Consider the following 14,640-nt stretch of genomic DNA (forward strand, 5'->3'; position numbering starts at 1 on the left):
TTAGGGGCAGCTCCCTTGTTCCCAACCGGACCTCTTTCAGCAGCGCTCGCGGAGGGCGCAATGGCGGCGCTGTTGCCGGCGCTGCCGCGGGGCCTCTATTGCCAGCGTTGCCGTGGCCTCTTATTATCTGCCGCCTTTCCGCGCCGCTCCTTCGTGCTTTTGGCGGCTCCTTCTCAGGCCAAGCCTCCCACGGGCTTCCCCCCGCTGAGGCTGCTGGCGCCGCCGCCTCCGCTCGCCCCTCCTTCCGCGCGGCCTTTCAGCAGCGACTCCGGGCGGCAGCGGCGGAGAAAGAGGGCCGTGGTGGTGGTGGGGGTGCCCAACCCGCTCATGTGGCTCCGCACCCGACTCTACTTCTTCCTCATCCGCGCCTACTTCGACCAGGAGTTCAGCATCCGCGAGTTCACGGAGGGCGCCAAGCAGGTGAGGCTGGGAGGAGAAGAAGAGGCCTTTCCCAGGGCCACACAGGCAGGAAGGAAGAGAATGCGGGCCTTCCACAATGCTATATAACCTCCAGGTGATCTGCTTTGGACTGGATCATATGGCAGGGCCCTTCCACACAGCCCTCTATCCCAGAATATCAAGACAGGAAATCCCACATTATCTGAGTGTGGACTCAGATATCCCAGTTTAAAGCCAATATTGTGGGATTTTTCTGCCTTGAAAATCTGGGATAGAGGACTGTATGGAAGTACCCTGGGTTATCCGAGGGCCCTTCCATAGCCCTCTATCCCAGAATATCAAGGCAGGAAATCCCACATTATCTGAGTGTGATACCCCAGTTCAAAGCAAATATTGTGGGATTTTCTGCCTTGATATTCTGGGATAGAGGGCTGTGTGGAAGGGCCCAGGGTTATCCGAGGGCCCTTCCACACAGCCCTCTATTCCAGAATATCAAGGTAGGAAATCCCACATTATCTGAGTGTGATACCCCAGTTCAAAGCAGATATTGTGGGATTTTCTGCCTTGATATTCTGGGATAGAGGACTGTGTGGAAGAGCCCATAGACTCAAATAATCCATTTCAAAGAAGATCATTCCTCGGGGAAATTAGATCATCGACATCCCTCCTTTCCTTTAGAAGGAAATTAAAAACGTGGATTTGGGACCAGGCGTTTGGGCAGTCTGGCAGATAAATAAAGGACAATGACGACTGATAGGAATGGACAATGTGGAATGAATTTATGGACTCTGAGCTGGCAAACGTTGAGCATGAGATTGATATTATTGACTGTTATATATAATTGATTGTTTTTAACTGTTATAACTGTTTTAACTGCTGTTTATATATGTTTATCTGTATTATTGTGTAGGCATCGAATTGTGCCTTTTGTAAGCTGCCCTGAGTCCCCCCTCGGGGGTTGAGAAGGGGGGTAGAAATACACGAAATAAAATTATGTGGATTATCTGCTTCGATAAATCTGGATTATGTGGTAATGTAGAAAGGGGCTGAGACAAGAGGGAGAAGGAATTGGAAAAGGATTTAAAATCCCCTCTACCAACCTGTATGAAATCCACATTGAACGGGGATATATGGCAGTGTGAACACAGATAACCCAGGGCCCTTCCACATAGCCCTTATCCCAGAATATCAAGGCAGAAAATCCCACAATATCTGAGTGTGGACTCAGATACCCCAGTTCAAAGCAGATATTGTGGGATTTTCTGCCATGATATTCTGAGATATAAGGCTGTGTGGAAGGGCCCGTAGACTCAAATAACCCAGTTCAAAGAAGATCATGAGGATTATTTGCTTCGATAAATCTGGATTATATGGTAGTGTATTTATTTTTATTTATCGTGTCAGGAGCAGACCAAAACAGTTGCATTGTATTTTTTAACAAAGAAACAAACAAAACACAAAGTTTGCAAGCTTGGTAGTTGATTAAATGTCCTTTGACCAGTATCTGGCCACTTGGATTTGCCTCTGGTGTTGCAGCAAGGAGGTCCTCCATTGTGCATGTGGCAGGGCTCAGGTTGCATTGCAGCAGGTGGTCTATAGTTTGCTCTTCTCCACACTCGCATGTTGTGGATCCCATTTCTTAAGGTTGGCTCTGCATCTCATGGTGCCAGAGCGCAGTCTGTTCAGCGCCTTCCAAGTCGCCCAGTCTTCTGTGTGCCCAGGGGGGAGTCTCATCTGGTATCAGCCATTGATTGAGGTGCTGGGTTTGAGCCTGCCACTTTTGGACTCTCGCTTGCTGAGGTGTTCCAGCGAGTGTCTCTGTAGATCTTAGAAAACTATTTCTTGATTTAAGTCGTTGACATGCTGGATGATACCCAAATAAGGGATGAGCTGGAGACGTCACTGCCTTGGTCCTTTCACTATTGACTGCTACTTCCCGGCGGATGTCAGGTGGTGCAATACCGGCTAAACAGTGTAATTTCTCCAGTGGTGTAGGGCGCAGACACCCCGTGATAATGTGGCATGTCTCATTAAGAGCCACATCCACTGTTTTAGTGTGGTGAGATGTGTAGGTGTATGCGATGGTAGTGTAGGAAGGGCCTGAGACAATAGGGAGAAGGAATTCGAAAAGGATTTAAAATCCCCTCTACCAGCCTGTATGAAATCCACACTGAACTGGGATATGTGGCAGTGTGGACACAGATAACCCAGGGCCCTTCCACACAGCCCAGAATATCAAGGCAGAAAATCCCACATTATCTGAGTGTGGACTCAGATAACCCAGTTCAAAGCAGATATTTGTGGGATTTTCTGCCTTCTATGGCTGTGGAAGGGCTCTTAGACACAAGAAGCACAGCATGATCCTTGGGCCCCCTCTACACTGCCATATAATCCAGAGTATCAAATCTACATTATCTGATATGAACAGGATTATATGAGTCCACACTGCCATATAATCCAGTTCAAAGCAGATGTAGAAGGGGCCAAAGTCCCAGATGCCAGAGACAAGCAATGATAAGGGAGTGTTGCATCCTTGCCAGTGTGAGACCTACCCTGCCATTAGGTACAGAGTAGAGAATTAGCTACGTTTATTGAACAGTAATAATCTGCCCTTGCAGTGATACAAAGGGCATAATGACGAGAGATACTGTATCTATTCTATTTCTGACTGCTGTGAAAAATATGAGAGGCCAGCTATGAGTGCACATTTGTGACTTGGAATGCTTTCTTTATCTTCATTGGGTTAGACAAAAAAACCAGCCCCTTCTTTTCCCTTTGTGTTGTGACCCCCTGTCTTCCTTTACCAACTGGCACAAGTAGTGTCATGTTATGTTTCAGCCCCCAAGCATTCAAGAAGTATCATGCCTGTAAGTGAACTCAGAGCCAGGAATACATGACTAAATAGTTTTTGTTTGTCTTCTAGGCCTTTGCTCATGTTTCAAGACTAATTGCTCAATGTAAATATGACCTTCTGGAGGAGCTTGTCTCAAAAGAGGTAACTGCAATTCCACCCTTATCTTCATTATCTGTTGTTATGGTGCATGCAAAATCTTCCCATTGTCTCCTAATTTGATAATTCCTTAGAGAGGACAAAATGGGCTTCTTCAAGATAGAAGATATGGTTTGTGTCATTTTTACACTCATTTGGTGCATAGATGACCCTCAAGGTGCTTTCTAAACATGAGTCACTCCCCACTTATCTACCTTGTATTGTGGAAGGTTTTGGAAGAGCAAAGCAGATATTACACCTTTGGAGGTTATCATATTCTACTTATCTTTGTCTTATTTGAGTCCCCCCTTGGGGTGAGAAGGGCAGGGTATAAGTAACTGCAGTTATTTTTCATCCTTCCTGAAAGATGGAGTCACTGGAGAACCTCTGCAGTCGAGATTGGGGACTAAGGTTGGATTTACACTTACATATAATGTGGGATCAGATCCTGGGCTGTAGGGCAGTGTAGAAGAGGGTTTAAGATGGGCAAGACAAGGTTGGGGATTTTTGTTTGCTGACCAAAACTGAACCTGCATCGTTAGGGTCTTTATAACTCCAAATGATTGTGTTCCCTCACATTACCTGTGCAATCTGACAAAGCCCCAACTAAAATGTTTTTGAGGTGCCAAAGATCAAGGCATTGGGAAATGATGTGCAAAGCTACAGTGTGTTTGAGAACAGGTAGCTGGAGAGATCCCCTGGGGTCCTATCACAACTGCTTGTCCCAAGGCACATTGAAACTAAAGAATATGTTGCCGATATCATTCCCAGATGATCTGGTCCCTCAGAAATGCTTTAGTCAAGTAGTTTTTGGGGATTGTGTTTGGTTGTTCAGGACCATAAATGTAAATAGTTGTTATTCATTCATTTTACAGTGTTTCAACTACTGTAATAGAGTTGCAAAGACAACAAGCTGTAGGTTCCCTTCTCTTGTCTAGAATACTGTTTGTAGCCTAGTTGCTGCCACTTTTTACTGTGTTGTTCTGAACAGCACCACCATCCCAGCCACACACATATTACAACTTGGCTCTCTCAGTTCTGCTATCATTTTGAGGGACAAAACATTATTAAAGTTAGGGCTTCCCAAGACATAGTAACAGAATGGCTTTTGGTGGTAAAAAATCTTGATTAGCACGTAATAGTATTAAAAATAGTACTTATGAGAATATGCAGTTTGCTTTTCCTCATCAGTGAACAATGAGGCTTGGCTTCAGCTTTTTGAAGCAAGAGTTCCTACGATGGAGTCTGCAGCTCTTAGTTGAGGAGAACCCTGAAACTTTCAGTCAAGCACAGTACAAACAAAATAGGGAAGCAAAAACAGAATGGAGCAACAAGAAATGGGCCCTCCTTGCCCTCCAGAGATCTGCTACCAAAGCCCCACATATATATTAAAAAGTACCCCTACACATAACACAGTGGCAGTGAATTATCTCAGTTTGATGTGTTGTTGAAGACTTTCAAGGCCGGAATCACGGGTTGCTGTGAGTTGTCCTGGCTATATGGCCATGTTCCAGAAGCATTCTTTCCTGACATTTTGCCCACATCTATGGTGGGTATCTTCAAAGATTGTGTGGTCTGTTGGAAACTAGTCAAGTGAGGTTTATATATCTCTGGAATGTCCAGGGTGGGAGAAAGAACTCTTGTCTGTTTGAGACAAGTGTGAATGTTGCAATTGGCCACCTTGATTAGCATTAAATGGCCTTGCATCTTCAAAGTCTGGCTGCTTCCTGCCTGGGAAAATCCTTTGTAGGGAGATGCTGATTGTTTCCTGCCTATAATTCTTTATTTTATTTTATTTTATTTAGTGTTGCTCTTTATTTACTGTCCTGATTTTAGAGTTTTTAAATACTGGTAGCCAGATTTTGTTCATGGTTTCCTCCATTCTGTTGAAATTGTCAACGTGCTTGTAGATTTCAATGGCTTCTCTGTGTAGTCTAACATGGTGGTTTGACTTAATTGACAGATAATAGTGTTCAAGTCAGAATTTTCACAAATATGGCCATTAACAATTACAGCATGTACGTGACAATGGTAATAAGGAATGTATGGGAAGCAAGAGGACTAAGTTGTATATTTAATTTTTGAACTTTTAAAAAAATATAGAGGTGGTAGGGGAAAATTATAAAATTCTAGAGTTGGAAAAGAGTATAAGGTATGTCTGAATCAACCTGCCATGCAGGAATACACAAACAAAGCACTCCTGACAGATGGCCATCTAGCCTCTGTTTAAAAATCTTCAGATAAGGAGACTCCACCAGCACATTCCAATATCAAACAGATCATACCATCAAGAAGTTCTGCCTAATGTTTAGGTGGACTTCCTTTTCCTTGAATCCATTCCTTTGTGTCTTAGTCTCTGAAACAGCAGAAAACAGACTTTTCTCCCTCTTCAATATGACATCCTAGTTAATACTATGATGGGGAAATGATTATTGCTGTAAGCCATATTTCTAAGGAAGGCAATGGCAAGCCAACTCTTAAATATTCCCTGCCTAAGAAAACCTCTGTGAAATTCATAGGGTTTCCATAAGTCAACAGGGGGGTTGCAAGGGAAGTGGAAAGCACCACAAAACCGGGTGAGGCAGCATAACTTCCTTTTTTTAAATGCGCGCTATTCAGTCGATGGAAGACATAGCGGAGCGCTAGTGGTCTCGTTTGAGAGGCGGAAGTATAAAGTTTTGTCCTGACACAGTTCAGTCGCCATCATGCGTTGGAACAGTGAGGAGCGTGCTTTCGCCGTTGAGGCCTACTTTTCGAGCCTGCTCTCCAGATTTGGCCCCTTGTGGTTTTTTTCTATGGGGTTTTTTGAAATCCCGTGTTTATGTGAACCGTCCATGGACCCTACAAGATTTGAAGACCAACATCCAGGAAGAAATTGCTAACATAACACCTGCTATGCTGGCAAGAGTCACGACAAACGGCAGAAATCGGTTTACTCAGTGTATGGAGAATGGGGGACGTCACCTACCTAATTTGATTTTCAAAACTATGTAAAACAAAACTTTAGGTATACGCCTACATTATAAAATATTTTTTTCTGATTCATACAATGGGTTTTATTAAGTTTTGAAAAAAGGAAGTTATGCTGCCTCACCCTGTACTTCTATAGCTGTCTTACACTGTAATTAAACAGGCTTCGTGCGGGACTAATGTTAATTATTCTTTGCTTACATCAGATGGTACAGATACTGAAGGAAAAGCTTTCTTCACTGTCTGAAAATCACAGAAGTGCCCTTGCTGCTGATGTGGATGAAATTATGTACACAACAGCTGGAGATGTTGGCATTTACTACGATGATAGTGGTATGCATTCATTTCATAATACATTCCTTAAGTCCTTTGAGTGCTGTTGCAGTAACTGATATCTTATTCTTTTTCAATACCACTTTCAAGTACCCTTCTCTTCCATTCAATTCCAATGTTAACAATATTGACTTGTCCTCTTTGTTACTTGCCCACTATTCACCACTTAGTATATCCTTGCCATATTATCCACATTGCATCAGTAAAACAAAGTCAGATGCCGTTGTATGAAGAGGAGGGCAATCTATGGCAGAAAGAGTATTTAAATTCTGCTTCCGCCATGTTACCATGTTTGGAGAGTTAATTGTGGAGCACATTGTTCCCAAATCCCAGGCTTAGTCCTAGTATCTTCAGTTAACGGATTTGGGGCAAGAGAGCAAAAAGAAGCCACTGTTTAATTTATTCAGATGGTGATGAAAACTGTAGCTCTTTAATGGGTATTGTTGGTCTAGAAACACTAATGGCCTGACTCAGTAAAAGGAAACCCCACCACAGCATTTTTTTTCTCTTTGAAGATAACCAGCATAAGGAGATTTGGTATTTCTAACAATTTCATCACACATAATTTGAGCTGGAAAATAATAGGGATTTTAACTCCAATTCAGATATAAGCCATGGGCTCATCATAACTGAATATATGTTTGCATTTGTCACTTCAGAGGAGGACAACAGCAAGCATACCCTGAACAAATCTTACCACAGAAAGCTTTAAGTCAGAAATAACACAAAGGTATATAACAGTAGCAGCAAACCCAATAATATGGGGCACTATAAGTGTTAAAGCCATTTCAAACAAGGGTAGGAAGTGTGTGACTCTCAAGATGTTGCTAGTTAATAACCTCTGTCATCTCTCGCCTTTAGCTTTAATGGCGAATGCGGTAGCAGTCCAAAAACTTCTGGAAAGACCAATGTTCTCCTGTCTTCCTTTAAAGCAGTGAGTGTCAGGAAAGATAGGTTCCCTTGCCATCGTGCTCAAGAGAGGGAAATTGGCCAAGAAGGGAGGTGACAGGGTCTCTTGTGGAGTGAGAAAGCAACCAACAGACGCATTCATGAGTAGTCTCGCCTTATTTCTAAGTAAAGGCTTACTTGAGAGCAAAGAAATGGGGCTCATGCAAGTATGAGAATAATTCTCATTTCTGGAGCCCAAGGGCATTGTGATACTGCCGCTCTCAGTGTTCTTCACCATTGACTTTGTAGGCAGGAACTACTGGAAGTTGCAGTTCAACATGTGGAGCATTGCATAGTTCTCACTGGAGTTCAAAAACTATTGGCTACCGTTGAAGAGTTGCATGTAAAAGGCCAGGGAAGAAAGTCTGTGGGTTTCTGACAGTTGTAAGAAAAACCTAACTTATACTGAGCCCACTTAGCTCTGTATTGTCAACACTGACTGACTATGGCTCTCTTTTTTCCTAACCTTATGTGGAAATCTCTGGTATCCTTGGTGGTCTGTAGTCTACCTATAAACCAGGCTCAATCCTACTTAGCTTTTGACACCTGGAGAGGTTTGGTGATGGAATAGTGGAGAAACTGTGGCAATAATGGCCATTCCTATCAAAGGGGCTGGTGGTGCATAATGCCACCTTCCTTCCAGTGGCTTTTGCATGCAGTAGCATGACTGTGACTGTTTCATAAGTTAGAAATTGCAATATGGGTGTGTTTAAACGAGACACCTCTGTCCTATACCTCTTCATGCTAATCTGTATGCTTCAATTTATACATTATCTTTTTGGCTTCAAATATCACTGTTATTATGTGAATAGGAAGAAAGTTTGTCAGCATCCTGATGCGCTTCTGGTACCTGACTAGTGCTGACCTCCCTGACGAGACTCCAGATGGAACCAAGGTATTTCAAGTTGTCTTTGGAGATGAAACATCGAAAGAAACAAAGCGTCTTTTAACAGCAAATTATGAGTAAGTCTGCCACTTTTCTTTTCCCTACATGATGATGATTTTGTACTTGAAAACCACCCTGAGTCTCTTTAGGGAGATAAGGCGGCCTATGAATAAAGTTTATTATTATTTATTATTCTTGAGTGTAAAGAAATTTCCACCAAACTGATATATTAGAACAAGAGTGAGCTTTCATGTAGATTATTGTGCAAGACCTGTTACTTCCTCAAGCTTGTAAACCAAAGTTGGGCAACTGTGGGAAATAGATGTATATTACACACACACACCCCGCAGAAAATGTAGCACAGACACACATTCCCCATATCCTCTCACCAAAAATTAAAAAAATGCCCCCCGAATGCCCAACTCATTATTACTAGAGGGTACAGAGGACATTTTCACACAGAAAGCCATTTTTAATAATAGGAAGTAAGTTCCTGTTTGGCCATGTCATTTCCTGTTTAGTTCCCTTTGAGGCTACAAAAAAGACCAATGGCCCAAAAGCCACACTTTCCCCCCTCCTGATATAAATGAATTGGAAGGATTATTGGAGTTAATATAACTATTTGATATTCTCTTTCCCTTGCTTCAAAGAGTCCAAGTATAGCTTCCCAGACTACTGTTAGTTGGAAAGCTTACTTGAGCCATCTGGGTCAATTCAATTTGTTCAACTTGTTAGTACTAGCAAAATTCTATTTAAGCCAGTGTCTGAAAATGTTATTTTTATTCCAAATGATACCAATAATAAGAACAGATTATTATTTCAAAGAGTGGAAGAAAGACATTTTAAGATTTATATGGGAAGAAAAGAAAGCAAGGATCAAATATCAGGTATTGATAGATTCCGGGAAGAGGGGACTAACCCTGCCTGACTTACAAACATACACAGAAGCATGCGCACTGACCTGGGTAAAAGAGTGGGCTACTCTTACCAAGAAGGAAATTCTCAGCCTGGAAGGTGCGGATCTACCCCGTGGTTGGCATGGGTATCTCTGGTATCATAAAGCAAACGTTGAAAAAAAAATCTCGAACCATTTAGTAAGGGCAGCCTTACTAAAGGTGTGGGAGAAATACAGGGACAGAGTATACTCCAAAACTCCCCTTTGGCTTTCCCCAGTTGAAGCCTATCATAAAAGAGAGATCCCGCTGGAGAAGTGGTACAACTACAAACTTCTATTGACTAAAAAGAACAACAGCTGGTCACTAAAATCTTAAGAAGAATTAAGGGCAGCAGGAAATAATCTGTCCTGGTTCCAATACCTACAAATTAAGGAAGGTTATAAGAAAGACATAAAACATGATTTTGTCTTGCAAGAAAAAAATGGCATGTGATCATGAAAAGGGGAAAAATAGTAAAAATGCTATTCCAAAAACTTATAGAATGGAAGAATGAAACAGAACTGGTGAAAGAAAACATGATCAAATGGGCGGTGGACATTTGCCATTCCATTGCTCTAGAAGATTGGGAGAAAATATGGAATGCGAAATTGAAATATTAAAGATCAATGATCATTAGAGAAAGTTTTTTTTCCCCGTTGGTATTTAACACCCCAGAAAATAGCGAGGTACTATAAGAACAATAATAACAAATGTTAGAAGTGTAGAGAAGATTTGGGGACCTTCTTCCACTCCTGGTGGAGCTGTAAGAAAATAAAGAATTTCGGGGGGGGGGGGATCATGAACATACGCAAAAAATACTAAAAGTAAAATTTGAATTAAAGCTGGAATATTATTTATTAAATTTGGTGGACTTTGATATAGATAAGAATAAGGATATATATATATTTTTTACATGACTACAGCGGCAAGAACAGTAATTGGCCAGAAATGGCACCTGAGAGAAATTCCAACCATAGAATCCTGGCTGTTAAAATTTTTAGATTACAAAGACATGGACTCTCTAACATTCTTACTAAAAGACAAAAAAATAGATCTAAGACAGGCTGGACACTTCTTTTAATTCATCTACAGGAAAACCTATCAAAGTGTTACTATCAAGTAGAACAGGAGGAAGAAGAAGTGAAATTACAAGGATAGAAAAAGAGAAAAAAAAAGAAGGCAAAATACAACACCTCAGATATAAGATTTAATACAAGAAAAGCAGCAAGAAGTTGGAAGATAAAGAGAATAATATATTAAAAAGAAAACAAGCTTCCTGTGGAATGGATTGGAAGCACACCCTCCCCCAACTCATCCCCCCTCCCTACCCTACTCAACCCATCCCTTGGTTTTTTTTTTCTTCCTTTCGCTCTTCTTTCTTCCCTCCCCCCCCTTCCCTAGTTCTACCCATACCACCCATTTGAGTTGTTTTATGTATGATGTTTTTATTTATTTTATTTATCGTGTCAGGAGCAACCAGACAGTTGTTTTACATTTTTAACAAACAGACAGACAGACAGACAGACAAAACACAAAGTTTGCAAGCTTGGTAGTTGATTAAATGTCCTTTGACCAGTATCTGGCCACTTGGAGTGCCTCTGGTGTTGCTGCAAGAAGATCCTCCATTGTGCATGTAGCAGGGCTCAGGTTGCATTGCAACAGGTGGTCAGTGGTTTGGGCAGTAAGGCACCTAGAGCTTCGGAGAGCTTCTGTTCAACCATCTCAAAGTTCCCTGCTTGAGCAGTAATGGCACGATCATCAGCATACACGAAGCTCTCTGTCCCTTCTGGCAGTGGCTGGTCATTTGTGTAAATGTTGAACATGGATGGAGCAAGCACGCTTCCCTGAGGCAGGCCATTCTTCTGTTTCCGCCATCTGCTTCTCTGGCCCTGGAACTCAACAAAAAAGCTCCTGTTTTGTAGCAGGTTTCCTATGAGGCGGGTAAGGTGGTAGTCCTTTGTGATATTATACATTTTTCTCAGGAGGAGGCAGTGGTTTACAGTATCATAAGCTGCTTACAGGTCTATGAAGACAGCTCCTGTGATCTGCTGCCTTTTGAAGCCATCTTCTATGTGTTGAGTCAGGTTCAGCACTCGTGATGTGCAGCTTTTGCCTTTCCTGAAGCCAGCTTGTTGTGGAATCCGACAGGGGTATATTTTTTTCACAATTCTATTTTTTCCACAATTCCAGAAGCAACCAGATGTATGATGGTAAAATAGTTGAAATAAAGATCATTAGAAAAAATTCCGCTAATAGCAATAGTGGATAAAAATAAAGACATTTTTCTTCTTTTCTGCTTTAGTTCAATATCAGTGCTATAGAATGCTTTACAGTGTAGTTTATGTTATGGGCTCTTCATTTTGTCCCCTCTTTCCTCCCCAGATTCCGAAGAGAATTTACACAAGGTGTGAAACCCGACTGGACTATTACCCGAATTGAACATCCAAAGCTATTAGAATAAGTTCACTGGACACAGACTTACCCAGAAAACTATCAGCAAACTGGCATATCAACAGACATCTCAGCAAGTGTGTTCCACAGTTTCTTGTGGAGAACTTTTGTACTTTTTGATTACCTTAACACAGTCTTGCCCCCAACGCATAAAATAAATATTTTATCACCAGACCTAGAAATCTCAGAAACCTGTTCTTGATCTGCCACTGGACTTATTCGACCATGTCTGCCTTCAGTGCTGTGAAATCTTGGGATGAATTTGAAAGAAAATACGTGTTGGCTAGATGTTCATGTTGAAATGCCACATCTTTTCCCAAGTAAATATTCAAAAATGGACAAGCCTTGGAAAAATCAATAGGAAACCATGATCATTCCAAACGCTGTACTTCCATTTTCCATGAAATATGTGGGATTTTAAAAAAATCTTCATTATAGGAACAGAACTGTGAGAAATAATTTGAAGTTTATCTCTTCACTCCTTTCTTATCTCCACTCTTCTATTACAAGAGAAAATATCATTCAATAGACTGAATTTATATGAAATATAACTATGAGGAATTAAGTCAACCACTTTTTCTTTGCATCTGGTAAGTGGAGGAAAACATAAGCTACTACGGACTGATTCAGATAAGTGGCTCATGGAGTAGTGTGGCTGCTGGAGGATCTAAAGAGCTATGTTGTGAAGCCTTTGTTAGCTCAGTTGGCCCAGGAGGGCAAAGGAGGATTAATTCATGCAAAGATTTCCCGGCCTGGTCCTAGAAAAAGTTGGAAAATTGCATCTTTTTATGCTTTTAATTGTACATGGAATATTGTCATTTATCCACACTTGTAAGCACCAGCTTTGGAAAAATATGTGGAGATGCCACCAAAGGACCAATAATATGAGAATATTACACTCCACTTTTACATGTGAAAGCTTTTCAGAGTACTGTTAGTTATTTATATTGTGCCTTCTAGTACATTATGCTTCATAATGGTTACGGCAAGTCTCTAAACTTGGAAACAATATAAGGTGGAAATGAAGGCATGTCTAAGCACAGCAGTAGCTAGAAAAGCATGATTAAATGGGACTTTTTTTACCGCTCCAAGTTTGTTTTTTTTCGTGTCAGGAGCAACTTGAGAAATTGCAAGTTGCTACCTCTCAAATGAAACACTTGGAATAAACCTTGAAAAGAAATATAAATGTGAATTCTAGTCATTGGTAAGAGAGCTGATGTGGTTTCAGTGTTGTGCTATGACTGGGTTAGAGCTGAAGGCACACAGTAACAACAAACAAAATTCCTTAACAACAGAGGGGTTTAAATTTCCTAGCTTTTATAAACATACATTGAATTGTCTTACTTCACAGGATTATTGTAAAGAATTGGAAGAATGGCGTACTGGGAGTGAGAAGAGAAGCAAACCTGACCATTCTGCTCTTTTTGCAATGTTTAACATTGAAGTGTTAAAATCCTTTTGGCAAAAATTAAAACATTTTAAAGCTCCCTTTCTAGGACTCCAAGATGCTTACTTGAAAAAAATTGTATCATAACTAAATTTTTCTAAAACTGTAAAAGTAAATAAAATACATGTTGGAATGCCAGTATTAGAGATGAAAGAGCAGGTATTTTAACACAGTGTGCACTGTCATTTCCCTTTAGAAATAATTAATTCCCAGCTAGATTGCTGTGAGTTTTCCGGTCTATATGGCCACATTCCAGAAGCATTCTCTCCTGGCGTTTCACCCACATCTATGGCAGGCATCCAGAGAGGTTGTGAGGTCTGTTGGAAACTAGGTGAGGTTTATTTATTTGTGGAATGTCCAGGGTAGAATAAAAAACTCTTGTTTTAATATTTTAAAAACTAAAATCTGGACAGTAAATAAAAGAACAACACTCAGAAAACTGTGGAATTCCAGACATGAAATAATCAGGGCCAACTAACACCTCCCAACAAAGGATTTCCCCAGGCAGTAAGAAGCCAGACCTAGAAGCTGCAAGCCCATTCAATGCTAATCACAGTGGCCAATTGCAACATTCACACTTGTCTCAAATAGACAAGAGTTCTTTCTCCCACTCTGGACATTCCACAGATATATAAACCCCACTTGCCTAGTTTCCAACAGACCTCACAACCTCTGAGATTGCCTTCCATAGATGAGGGCAGAATGTCAGGAGAGAGGGCTATGAAAGCCTTCTTTGCACTTCCCTTCTGTGAACATTAGGTGGGAGTATTTTTCTACAGCTACAACACAGAATTACTCTAAGTGACAGATGAATTTCTCCCTGTAACTTAAAACCTCAAGTGCTGCTGCTTCCAACAGCTTCTTCTTCCCATGGAATTCTACCTTCTGATGGCCACCAGTGGGCCTTCTCATGCCATATTCCTTCTCTACTCTATTTTCAGCTTTAGCAATGCCTCCAGAAGGATTAAGGCTTTAAATATTTAAAAAAACAAAGGATTAATTCTGTAATGAGCCTAGAGCAATTTTTTTCTTTTACAGTGTTTTTCTCAAAAAATTATCTCACTCGTAGAGAAATATTTGTATAGTCTCCCACCCAAGACACCACCTGGTTCACAGTAATTTAGATTCAGCTGTGGAATCAAATGGGGTGCTGTGAGATTATTTGCATCATCTGATCTCACATCAGATGCTTCTCATACTTTGTGTAATGTAAGGACAGACAAAGTGGTCCCAGAGCCCTGCAGGACTCACCATCTGAAAATACTTTGCACATACTTAGTAA

General features: G+C 41.1%; 1 protein-coding gene across 1 annotated transcript; it reads left to right on the plus strand.

Annotated features, from left to right (window-relative positions):
• The first annotated feature begins 16 nt into the window (after positions 1–16).
• On the plus strand, positions 17–13,097 carry MAIP1 (matrix AAA peptidase interacting protein 1). Its single transcript, XM_060781860.2, has 5 exons — positions 17–420; positions 3,323–3,394; positions 6,565–6,691; positions 8,452–8,602; positions 11,843–13,097. The coding sequence occupies exons 1-5, from the start codon at positions 61–63 to the stop codon at positions 11,919–11,921; spliced, it is 789 nt and encodes a 262-aa protein (XP_060637843.2). The 5' UTR covers positions 17–60; the 3' UTR covers positions 11,922–13,097.
• The last annotated feature ends 1,543 nt before the right edge of the window (positions 13,098–14,640 follow it).

This window comes from Anolis sagrei, chromosome 1 (genome assembly GCF_037176765.1).
Source record: "Anolis sagrei isolate rAnoSag1 chromosome 1, rAnoSag1.mat, whole genome shotgun sequence".
In the NCBI taxonomy this organism is placed as follows: domain Eukaryota; kingdom Metazoa; phylum Chordata; class Lepidosauria; order Squamata; family Dactyloidae; genus Anolis; species Anolis sagrei.